Source organism: Mytilus californianus, unplaced genomic scaffold (assembly GCF_021869535.1).
Source record: "Mytilus californianus isolate M0D057914Y unplaced genomic scaffold, xbMytCali1.0.p SCAF_7, whole genome shotgun sequence".
Lineage (NCBI taxonomy): Eukaryota > Metazoa > Mollusca > Bivalvia > Mytilida > Mytilidae > Mytilus > Mytilus californianus.
The window spans coordinates 19,037,489-19,050,357 of record NW_026262723.1 but is presented as its reverse complement, the minus strand read 5'-3'; the positions used below and the strand labels follow the sequence as shown (position 1 = coordinate 19,050,357).

The following is a 12,869-nucleotide window of genomic DNA, read 5'->3' as shown; positions in this document are numbered from 1 at the left end:
TGTGTTTATTTGAAGGAGTCCACAAGCCCTACAGCAATCAATTCTGTCCATTAACTACTGATTAATGTATATTCGTTGGTACAAATTTTTGTTATTTTTGTCTGGCCTGCAATGAAAGTCGCAGTATGCGAGAAATAGGTATTAATAACCGGCGGCAGCAGCATTAACTAATTGATTAAGGCTTTATATTTCAGAAGGTAGAAGACCTGGATGCTTCATATCTTGTATGCAGATACCTTATGTTACGAAGTTTCTGTCTGTAACATGTCCAAAGTACTTGACCTCATTTTCATGGTTCAGCAACTGCTTGAAAAAAGAGTTTTTTTGTCATGTGAATTACTCACTTATTATGAGTAATAGGATAACCGTATTTGGTATATATGGGTTCCTTGCAACGTCTACATGTCTGTCAGACATGGTTCACCTGACCTTAACCTCATTTAATGGATCAGTGATCAAGGTTAAAGTTACGTGATTAGGTCCCTTTCTCAAATACTATAAGCAGTAGGTCAACTTTATTTGGTGTATGGAATGACTGTAATGGGTACATGTCAGTCTGACAGGTTTCATCTGACCTTGACCTCATTTTCATGGTTCATTGGTTAATGTTAAATTTTTGTGTTCTGGTCTTATTTAGTGTATTGAATGATTGTAAGGTGTACATGTCTGTCTGGCAGTTAACATCTGACCTTGACCTCATTTTCATTGTTCATTGGTCAATGTTAAGTTTTTGTGTTTTGGTCATACATGATAGTTTTCTTATAATTCATTGAGAAAAAAAATGTATCATCTGTTGACATTATTCAAAAGTAAGTTTAATTCTTTGGTTTGAAATGGTAGCAGTCTGGTTCCTTGGCACTAACAACTTATTACTTTGATAAACAACATTTTTGTTCAATATAGTTGATCAAAGTATCAGCAATTCGTCAAAATTCCAGTATAATGAAGGTCACATCATTTCAATAGAGAAGAAAAAATAGACAAAGGAATTGATTTCGACTCAGTAATGTGCTAAACATTATTAGTTACACAGTGTGCTAGTGACCTAATATTATAGATACAAGGTCAGTAAATTCCATATGAGGTGAGAGCGAAGCTAGCACACTGTGTAACAAATTTATCTTGCCGACTATCTTTACATGTGGCATTTAGACTAGTGGCCTTTCAAAGTGATTAAGGCTTCAATATAAAGAAGTTACTTCCATTGGTCTATACAAAATCAAATGCCAACAAAGTCACAATAACAACTTGTTTGCTTTAATGTGTTTTCTGCATTTATTTCAATCGTTCATTATCAATTTCTTTATCTGTTGTCCAGGTGAAATGTTAAGATTTTCCCTAACGCCGTATTGTTTGTATTAAGGGACGTAATATCACTACTGTGTATTAAGATAAACCACGCCTACTAACCCCATATCAAATATATACGGTCTCCACGCTTTCAGCCAATGATATTCCTAGAAATGTATAGGAAGTAAGATAAAATATAATGCAAGAGGGACCTGTACAGACAAGAAGGCTAATAAGACAAATCTTCTTATGTGACGTGACACAGTGGATATATTTGATTCAAATTGAAATTTTTTGCATGGAATATTTGTTTGGTGAGAAGTAGTGGAAAACAACTGTTAAAGACGATTTCAGTGGAACAAATTTGTTTGCCTGGTTCTCAAATGTTTCAGTTTCAGCTATGGTGACAATTTTTTACCATAAAATTTATTGCAGTGACAAGTTTTAATACCTTAGAAAGTTAGTATTTGCCGTCATTGAATAATTTATTAACATATATAATTGAACAATATTTTGTAGATGTAGATTATTAAAACATTGATAATTAAGGAAAATGTATGTAATTAAGAATTCTATAACACTTTGCATAAAAAGGCTAAAAACAACACTGATTAATAAACGTTGAAATTGAATTCATGGTCAAGTGAACCATCTATTTCGAAAGTACACTTAATTATTCTACAGATCAAATAGAGTTCACCTTTTACTTTAACCGTTATCACAAAATCTAAATGCTGACCACCAAAAAATGTTTTCGTTATTAAGATATTTCAGGTGCTCTTCTATTAATTACATAGATAACAATGTGTACAGTAATAGTGTGCTACGACTGTCACCGAGAACACAAAGTCACATTCCAAAGAAGACACTGTTTTCATAGTGTGAGCTTTACATCATGTTGTTTGGTTGCTGTCTCATCGATTTATATTCTAGTATTTTCTACATCTTTTACTCAAAGACAACATGTGGAATCTACATCCTTTTTGAGAAATGACCCAATAATTTTCCTGTAGTTGCTGAACATTGAAAATGAGGTCAAGAAAAGCTCACATGTCAGTCCTATACAACATATGTACTGGTACATGAAATATGAATTATATTGATCGTCATAAACTATTATATAACATGTTAACAATTTGTTATTAAAAGGAAATTATGGTACCTTTAGCAAAATTTGGGTAATGCGAGACAAATTTTGAAATTTTCAAGATGTAAATGTATCATGCCCTATATGTTGAAGCTGGATCTAACAGTACATATGACCTTACATTAAAAACAGAGATACAAATTAAATACTTTTTTTTTATTATTCATAAAATATAACAGTAACAAAACATTTAATTATTTCACAATAGTGATAAATATGTGGACAAGAGTGCACGAGCTGAAATGGCATGCCTGCTTAATTGATCATGATTAACTTTTATGTTGAAAGTCTTTAAGATAAAGGCTTTTACTAAAGGTGTCAAATAAACTTAACATTATCAATAATCCATGTAAATGAAGTCATGGTCAGATGAAACATGTCAGACAGACATGTCCACCTATATGAGAAACAGACCAAACAATCAAAACTTAGTATTGACTAATGAACAATGAGAATGAGGTCAAGGTCAGCACCTAACAATCACTCTGTACATCAAATATAGTTGACCAATTGATTGTAGTATCTCAGATACATACTTTACCACAAAAACTTAACCTTGATTACTGATCTATGAAATGAGGTCCAAGTATGGTGAACCCTTTCTGACAAACATGAAGACCTTGCAAGGATCCCATACACCTAATATAGTTATCCAATTACTCATAAGTGAGAAATTCATGTGACAAAAAAAAGCTTTGAAATCAGTTGCTGAACCTTGAAAATGAGGTCAAGGACAATTGAAATATGCAATGGAAGCTTTGCAATATAACATGTAAAAGGCATTTTTCAAGATATGAAGCATCCAGGTCTCTTACCCTAAGAAATATCAAAGTTTATACAAATAGATTATGCCCTCGTCATCAAAGGATTGTCATCCCTATGTCTCTCATTCTGCAACATTCTTCACAGGTGAGAAAACAAATAAATATTAAAGGTAGAATTTGATACACACATGTATCAGTACTTTATTTATAGCGGTTTTCAAAATAAAACTTTCATTTACCCCTATGTTCTAATTTGAGTCATGTCTGCCATGTTGTTTGACAATCGGGGTCTTCGAACACATATCCTAATGATGATTGTGGCCAAATTTGGTCAAGTAGTTTCAGAGAAGATTTTGTAAAAGTTAACGATAACAACAGATGAGAAAAGATCACTTGGCCCTTTGGGCATGGCGAGCTACAAATGGGCAAAGTTTATAAAATATTTAAAATCATAACAGAAGGGTTATATTTTATCACTAGATTGTCAGATTATGCTAATCTTACGATAAGAAGAGTTCAAAGCCATGGCTGGAGCAAGTCTAAAGTGCCCAACTTAAAAAAAGGTGATACAGTTTAAATGGTTCTACTAGATGGTCATGTTTTGACAAAATTTACTAGCTATTTTCCTTAGAGATGATTTAAAATGCCATTATGTATAAAGACAAAAAGCAATTTACATTGAGTGAACATGTGTACAATACAATTTGATGCTTTTCTTCAAATCAATACCTTGATGAAAAGAAGAAGACACAGTGTCTTAATCTTTTAAAACTCTATTAGAGGAATGTGCTTTTGCAAAAATAATTTATTAATTCCCAAGTTTTGATATTGTTACATTAAAAGAGAGGTGTAGTTAAAGTAAATATCTATTTTTTCAACAACAATCTTCAAATATATCATATCAATGTATATGAACACAATGATCACTGCCAGTAGCCACATGTCCATCAACATGTGCCACACATATAGCATGTCTTTGTTTTGATTCATGTAAGAGGTCTGTAGAATATCTGTCCCAAACACACAAGTTCTGGTTTCTGTCCAGTGTGACAATAACATTGATTGATGTGTGGTGACTTCTATACCTAAAATGGAATCATCTTTAAATTAGCATTCTTCCAAAATATTGTGACTGAAATATATGCAATATAATAATTTAACTTTGCTAGATTTTTTCCACTGTGCACATGATGATTTTCATTGTAAAAATCAGTATATCAATTGATCAATTATTTTCTTGTGAAAACTTGAGAAGAACAGAAAAAATAAATCTAAACTTAACAAGAGGCTGTTAACATTGCAGTAAACCAGGTTTTTATGATATCTATTAGGGTTATTGATAAAGCAATGAAGGGTCATTACTCCTGAACAGAAAAAGTGAAAATTATCAATATCAAAATTTATTTTTATTTGCAACATGTTGTTTTCATTTTTTATCATTAGTAACAACATATCAAAATTACCTATTACACAGAAATGCATTACATACAATTTTCAAATCAATCAAGAACCATTACTCCTCAACAGCGAAAGTGAAAGTCGTCAATATTTAACTATATCTAAATTGTGTCCTTGGAAACAAAATATCAAAGTTTGAAAGGTCACTGATTGAACAGTTTTTAAGTTATTGTGCAGAAATAACATAAAGTGTCATTCTCCAATCAATCAAGGGCCATAACTCCTGAACGGCAAAAGAAAAAAATGTCAATATAGAACTTGACCTTAATTGTGTCATCAGTTACAAAACATTAAAATTTTAAAAGCATTGGTTGGACAGTTCATAAGTTATTGCACTGAGACAACTGGAGCTGTCTGGCCAATCCTTATGCTTGATACCACCCAAAATTAATAATTGGTTTTCTGTCAATAAATATGGTTAAAAATACAGTGAATTTTGTTTATTTAGAAAGCCTATTTGTCAGACAAAATTAAGCAATTAAGCGGAGTATGCTTATATCCAAAAACTGAAACTACGAAGACAAACAAGATAGTAAAAAAAGGAAATCCTGGAAGAAAGATGGAGAGCTGTGATCCACATGTAGGTTATTCAATTAGAACAAGAAATGATTGTAACAGGATGCTGTTACGAAGTCTCCCAAACGAAGCTCCCATAATTCGTAATTCATAGGGTTGCCTGACATTGGGCAAAGACCAGTGAAAATTGGTTTGGTCTAGTAAAGTTATATACATTAATGATGCCTGGGGACTAACCCTGTATATCATTCAAATCATCTTGGCATGACAAACCAGAATATATATGGTTTAGGGGTGGGGATCTCAACCATTTACAAGATACTAGAACATTGGGGGTGGGGAACCCCTGGGGACTGACCCCATACGTCATTCAAATGTTCGAGACATGACGAACAGGAATATATATGGTTTTGGGGTGGGGATGTCGACCATTTACAAGATATTAGAACTTTCTCAAATGGCAGAGGGTCGGGATGACCCCTTGGGACTAACCCTGTATATCATTCAAACCATCTTCACATGACAAACCAGAATATATATGGTTTAGGGGTTGGGATCTTGACCACTTACAAGATATCAGAACTTTCTTAAATGGCAGGGGGTGGGGGTTATAGATGACAGTTAGGCAATGTGTATAAAGACAACTGTTCAGCCATTACATTTTATATACAACTAACGTATTTCCGCCCAAGGCGACGTCACTGACAATACGACGTCGACAATGGAAAAGTACAATAGTACGGACATTATGTTCCCGCGACAATCTCAACATACTGGGGCCGCGAAAAGTAAAAAATATCACAATTTTCTAAATAATCTCAATTATCCATTGATCAATCGTTTCACTGATAAATTACTGTCCATCAATAAATAATAATACTTTGAAATTGTCTCTCGCGTTGTGTTTTTCTTTGAAATACTGAGTACATGAAATCATTTAAAACGGAAATTACATTTAGCAATTAAATTCAATTAATGTCACTCATGAAATAAGAATAAAATTCAACTTTGCACTAAAACGCGTAATTGTCTATCAATTACATCACTAATGGTCGTCTTTAACATCATTGGTGTATCCACTTCCGTATGGTCTCACAGGCTTGAAGACTTGCTTTTCGTCTCGGTCTGTTCTCAATATTTTCCTGCTGATCATCTATTGGAACGTTAGAATTGTTTGTCATCGTTTGTGTAACTTCTAATGGATATAATTTTGCGATCGGTCTATTTGTTTCCCCATTGTTGGTCCTTATTCGTGCAGATCTTACAAGTCAGTCGTTACCTCTCGCCAGTTCGGTACGTTACGATCCCAATTTTCCAGTTTATACGCGGAGATTCGTTGTGAATTTGCACGATGTCTCCTGTATTTATTAATTGTTCATTTTTTCCGGTAGTCCTATGAAATTCACGTAACGACGTAAGGTATTCGGATTTCCATCTTTTCCAGAAATGTTGAATCAATTGCGTTTGTCTGTGTACACTTTTATTAAGATCGCAATGTCCCATGTAAGTCGGGTCGGTGATGTTATCGATTTCTGGTTGTGGGTACGGTAATGTTGAAATGCGCCTTCCGTATAGTAGATGAGACGGTGTTAAAGCTTCACAGTCTTTGATATCGGACGATGGATAAGTAAGCGGTCTGTCGTTTAAGATAGTTTCTATTTCCGCAACAATTGTTTGTAATGTTTCCATGTTAACTTGGGATCGTCCAAGTACTTTTTTCAAACTTGTCTTCGTAAGAGCAATTAAGCGCTCCCAGAATCCACCATACCATGGTGCACGTTTCGGTATGAATCTCCACTCTACACCGTGTGTTGATAAAGTATCTTTTACTATATCCGATTCACATAATCTTTTTATTTCCTCAGATCCTGCAATGAATGTAGATGCATTGTCAGATACTAGAATTTTAGGCAGAGATTTACGGCTAACAAAGCGTCGAAATGCCTGTATAAATGAATGTTCGCTCATGTTTGGAACTACTTCGAGATGAACTGCTCTAGTCGATGCGCACGTAAATAAGCATATATACGCTTTCTTTAAAGTTCCCTCTTGATCCCTTACGTATAAAGCGCCTGTATAATCGACCCCTGTGACGGTAAATGGCGAGGCTTCCTGTACTCTTATTTTCGGAAGCGGTGGCGGGTCTGGTTTGCTGAAGATTTTCCCATCACTTTGCGGCAAGTTACATACTTATTCAATAACTTCTCAATAAATTGTCGAAGTGTCGGTACCCAATACGATTGTCGTACAAAAGTTAGCGTAGCATTAAGTCCAGAATGGAGTGAACGTTCGTGTGCGTCTATCACAATCAGTTTGGTAAGTGGATGATTCGCAGGTATAAGATACGGAAATTTGGTATTCTCTGAAATCGGTGCATTGTGAATTCTTCCATTGCATCTCACAAGACCATTGTCATCTATGAAGAGTCCTAATTGTCTTATTCTTGGAAATTTCATTGTGTTTTTATGTTGTGTGTCCTTTAAACTTTTTATTTCGGCTGAATATGAAGATTCTTGGCAATCTAATATCCATGAACGCACCGCGGTATTTATATCATATGTCGTCAAAATTCCACCTTTTCTCCGATGTTTGGTATATAGGCAGTTAGATATGAACCGCTGAACGTAAGCAGTTACTCGAATCAATTTCCTGAAAGTCCCATATTTCGTAATGTCTATAACGTTACTAATACCATAGTGATCAGTATGAACTTCATTGTTTAGAAATTCCTCTTCGTCGTTTTCTCCTGTAATTGTCATTACCATTTTACTTGTGGGAGTTATTTCTGGCCATTTTGTGCGATCCGTTAACCAATTTGGTCCTTTTTTCCAAATGACACTATCGATGTATTGATCGGCGTTAATTCCTCGTGTTAAGAGATCGGCTGGATTGCATTCTGTTGGACAAAATCTCCATTCATGTTGATTTGTAGATTTCGTTATTTCTCTCACTCGATTCGCAATAAATCGTTTTAACGGTTTCGATGATTTTAACCAGTGCAATACTATGCAGCTATCGGACCAGAAAACCATGTTTTTACATTCGAAAGTCGATTGTACATGTGACGCTAGTCTAGTTCCAATAACCGCGGCCATAAGTTCTAGTTGCGGTAATGTTAGGTTTTTCACTGGCGCTACTCTGCTTTTTGCCATCAGTAACGCAGTTTCGGTTCCGTTGTTCAGATATGCAGTCGATCCATACGCCTTTGGACTGGCATCTCAAAATACGTGTAGTTCAAGTTGTTCCGAAGTAGAATTACCGGAGAAATAATATCTCGGAAAGACGATTTCTGTCGCTTTCTCTAAGTCGCTTGCTACATTAATCCAAGTAGCCTTAAAGTTTTCCGGAACTTGTTCATCCCAATCCAGTCCACTTTGCCATAGATCCTGTATTAGTGTCTTTGCTCTTATTGTTACCGGGCTGATTATTCCAAGTGGATCGTATATTTTCGACGAATGTTTCAAAATCTCCCTTTTTGTTACAATGTCTCGTATTGGAATATCACATTTCTGGTACATCAGATCATCGGATTTGCTATTCCATAACATACCAAGTACTTTTGTGTTTATGTCCATATCTAGTACATTTTCCGTCTTGGCTAGCTTGCGTATATTCTGACTGTTTGACGTCCACGATAGTAGGTTGAATACGGCGTCTTTCATCATTGTTCTCGCTTCCTTATAATACGTATCAGCCTCATCCTCGTTCTGTAAACTTGTCAGAATGTTGTCCACGTACAAGTCTCTTTCCATCAATGTAGCTGTTTTACTGTTGTAACGTTGTAAATGTTTCAGTATTGTGGCGTTTAGTATAAACGGTGAACAAGTCGCTCCAAAAAGGACGGATTTGAACCTGTAAGTCTGTAAATAACTTGTTGGGTCGGATGGGTTACTTAGCCACAATAAACGTGTAGCGTCTTGGTCATCCTCGTTTAATCCTACATGTAAAAAGGCTTTCTCAATATCCGTTGTTATGGCGACAGGGTTGGCTCTAAATCTCATCAGAATTTTTGTCAGGTCGTTTAGCTTCGGCGGTGTATCCAAGAGGCAGTCATTCAAGCTTTGCGAATTAGGCGACTGGCGACAACTGCAGTCGTAAACAATTCTGATAGGCGTAGTGCTTGATTCCTTCTGTACTAGATGATGAGGAATGTAGTGTAGTTTTTCTGAAGTTTCTGTTGTTTCATCCACCTTCTCTATGAATCCCCTACGTTCCTGTTCTTGTATGATGTTCCCGTACTTCTTTAACATATCTGGGTTTTGAGTAAGTCTTTTAATGACGTTTGCTGTCCTTCTCTTCGTGACTGCTAAATTTGTAGGCAATTCATCATGATCCTGTTTCCATGGTAACCTAGCGAAATATTTATTTTCTCGGAACTCAATTGATCTGTCCTGATAGGCTTTAATATATGCATCACCGTCTTCGTCTACCTCCTTACTATTTATTCCTATTGATTCTAAATTCCAAAATCTCTCTAGATTGTATTCTTCAACTTTGTGTGATATTAGAACATTAAACATGCTAGTTTTCGACGTGTTATTTTTCTTACCGTATGTAGGTCCCGAAAGCAAATATCCGATCATGGATTTCACGGCGGTCAGACCGTTTCCCCGTACTATATGGTCTTCTACAATGTCCCAATAGTGATCTGCACCTACTAACAACGATATTTCGAATGAATCTTGCTGTGTCATCGTGTTCGCTAACTTTAAACCACGCAAATAACCATTTTGTGTATCAATATTACGTATGTGATTCTGTAGAGGCATGGCTATCATCGGTACTATCAGTACTTTGATTGGCAATACGTGTCCTGCATTGGTTTTCAGATAGATTGTTGTCTTTTCTAGGTGTCTCGCGTTTTTCTCTTCACCTCCAAATGCCGATAAATGTATTATCTCTGTTCCCTCTATCTGTAAGTTGAGTTTATTCGCTAAGTTCTGCGTTAAAAACGATCTTTGCGCTCCTTCGTCAAAAAGAATGTTTGTCTCGGTTTAGAGCTGATTCGACCCTACTTGTGCTACGGTGGTTTTCAAAAGTACATTTGATCGCGATTCTGTCGATTGTGAATACAAAATGGTAGTATCTTGTTCCGTTGTATGACTATCATTTACGAGGTGAACGTTTGTCGAATTTGAAGATGGTGGGTTTTGCGGGTTGCTGCTCTGATTATCTTTCGCGCGGAAATCCGTATGTGCTGAGTTACTACCCCCGTTTCTATGGCTTACCTCATGGACTGGTTTTATGCTGTTTGTTAGACGTACATTACACAAGCTTGTATGGTGTTTCTTATTACAATGTCTACATGTGTGTTTAGATTTACATTCGTTTAGTCTGTGTTTACCAAGGCAATTAAAGCATAACTTATCACGTTTTACTATGTTCATACGGGATTCTGTGTCGGTTATTTTACTGCAATGGGTAGGTGCGTGTATTTCGTGACAGAAAACGCAAGGTCTAGTCTCAATATTCTTGTAAGATTTGGACTTCGGCGATTTCGCTCCGGCAAAGAAAGACGATGTTGTGGGCAAATTGTGTGTTGACTCTATCTCTTGTCCTGCGTCCATTATATCTATCTCGTCTAATATGCTTTTACGGAGGTCCCGTAATACCAAAGTTTTTGTTCTGTGTTCTCGCGCGAGATGTTTTCTGACTTCCCTGGGTAATTTGTTCATAATAATGGGAACAAGTAACGTGCCGTATGTTTCCTGTGTTTGACCCAAAGCTTCTAATCCCCTGACGTAACCTTCCATTTTATCGTAAAAACTTCGTAAGCTTGTTAACTGATTTCTAGGCGAAGGAATTTCTAATAATGCCTGCATGTATGCATTTATGATTTTATCTTGTTGACCGAACCTCTCTTTTAACAAATTTACGACTTCATCGTAGTTTACATTTGTTAGTGCGAAACCTGCTATTGATCGTAGTGCTTCATGTTCTAGCTGTGCTTTCAAGTAATTAAATTTTTGTACATTTGTAAGTGACAGATTAAGATGTACGGCCGACTCATATGAGTCCCAGAAAGTTTGCCATTCTAAAATGTTGCCTGAGAAGGTTGGAAGCGAAAGTTTTGGTAGGCGGTGACTCTTACTAGTTGACGAAAATGTACTTTGTTGCGTGTTAAATGTGTGACTGGCTTGTACAGACGGGTTTTCAAACGACTGTGCGTTGTGTGAGTTGGTTATGTTGTGCGTTGGAACAAACGGTATAGTTTCTGGATTTAACGTGTGAGTTGTAGTATGTGATTCAATATGACGGGACTGCGGGTTTGTACATTTTGTATGAACTTACGTATGTGTCAAATCTTCATTTCCATAGTCACTGAATATTCATCTGAATCAATAATGTCATTTTCCACATCTTCCGGTTCTGTTAACTTAAGAATTTGATCATTTAAGTCCTCAAACAATGTTTGTTTTTGCACAAGTTTTCCGAGCGTTGCAATGACTTCTTCTTCATCGAAATTCGTATTCTCCTTTTCTTCATCTAATCTGCGGAATAGTCTGGTAACAGCGCTTCTGTTCCCAGATCGAACTGATTTCAATTTTTCGAGATCCATTGGTCACGGTACCATAAATATAGATGATAGTTAGGCAATGTGTATAAAGACAACTGTTCAGCCATTACATTTTATATACAACTAACGTATTTCCGCCCAAGGCGACGTCACTGACAATACGACGTCGACAATGGACAAGTACAATAGTACAGACGTTATGTTCCCGCGAAAATCTCAACAGGGGTGACCCCTGGGGACTAACCCTGTATTTCATTTGATGTGCTTTATCATGACAAACCAGAATATATATGGTTTAGGGGTGGGGATCTCGACCATTTACAAGATATTAGACCTTTCTCAAATGGGTCAATATCCCTTATGCGACTCAAATTGAGGAACACAAAATTTGTGTGTAAACAAAAAATTTCTGTGTAGTGATATTGGACATGTTTCTATTTTTAACAAGTGACTGAGCTTAACCATTTGTGTTGATTTGGAAAGAAGAGGACCATAGAATAAATGTGTAAAAACTATGGAGTTATTAAATGTATTCAAAGTATTAAATTTTCAAAGAATTTATTGTGTGAAAAAAGGGATTTTTTTACCAGGAAGAGCCGCATCATGAAAGGATTTTCGGGGTATGCTAATTTACGGAAAAATGAATCACACTTCGTACCCCAAAAATTTAACCACGAGTGAAAATGTCTCTGCTTCAAAACGAGCCATCATACATATCCAAGGTTACGACATGGACTGAGCTACAGAAGAAAACGTTACCATTTCCGCCTATGGAGAAACAATTGCGCATATTGCCCCAAATGGCAGGGGGTCGGGATGACCCCTGGGGACTAGCCCTGTATATCATTCAAACCATCTTCACATGACAAACCAGAATATATATGGTTTAGGGGTGGGGATCTTGACCACTTACAAGATATTAGAACTTTTTTAAATGGCAGGGGGTAGGGGTGACCCCTGGGGACTAACACTGTATTTCATTTAATGTGCTTTATCATTTAGAACATTTTCAATTAAAAAGATTGTGTCTATCACAAACGGTTTTCAATTCCTAAGAAGAAGAAGAAGAAGATTGAGCAAAACCAATAAGTCTTCCCAAACTTCGTTTGGGAGACTTAATAAAATGAATTTCTTATGTTATATAGTATTGTGGGGTGATTTTCTTCCCAATAAAGAT

The 12,869-nt window shown here is 36.1% G+C and overlaps 1 protein-coding gene across 2 annotated transcripts in view; it reads right to left on the bottom strand.

Moving 5' to 3' along the window:
• Positions 1 to 2,574: 2,574 nt before the first annotated feature.
• The window catches only part of LOC127709899 (uncharacterized), a 32,488-nt gene continuing 22,193 nt past the window's right edge, over positions 2,575 to 12,869 (bottom strand). For both annotated transcript variants that reach the window (XM_052215583.1, XM_052215584.1), the window contains exon 10: positions 2,575 to 4,286. In XM_052215583.1, coding sequence (XP_052071543.1) covers positions 4,103 to 4,286 — 184 coding nt within the window. In that variant the 3' untranslated portion in view covers positions 2,575 to 4,102. The remainder of the gene's footprint in view (positions 4,287 to 12,869) is intronic.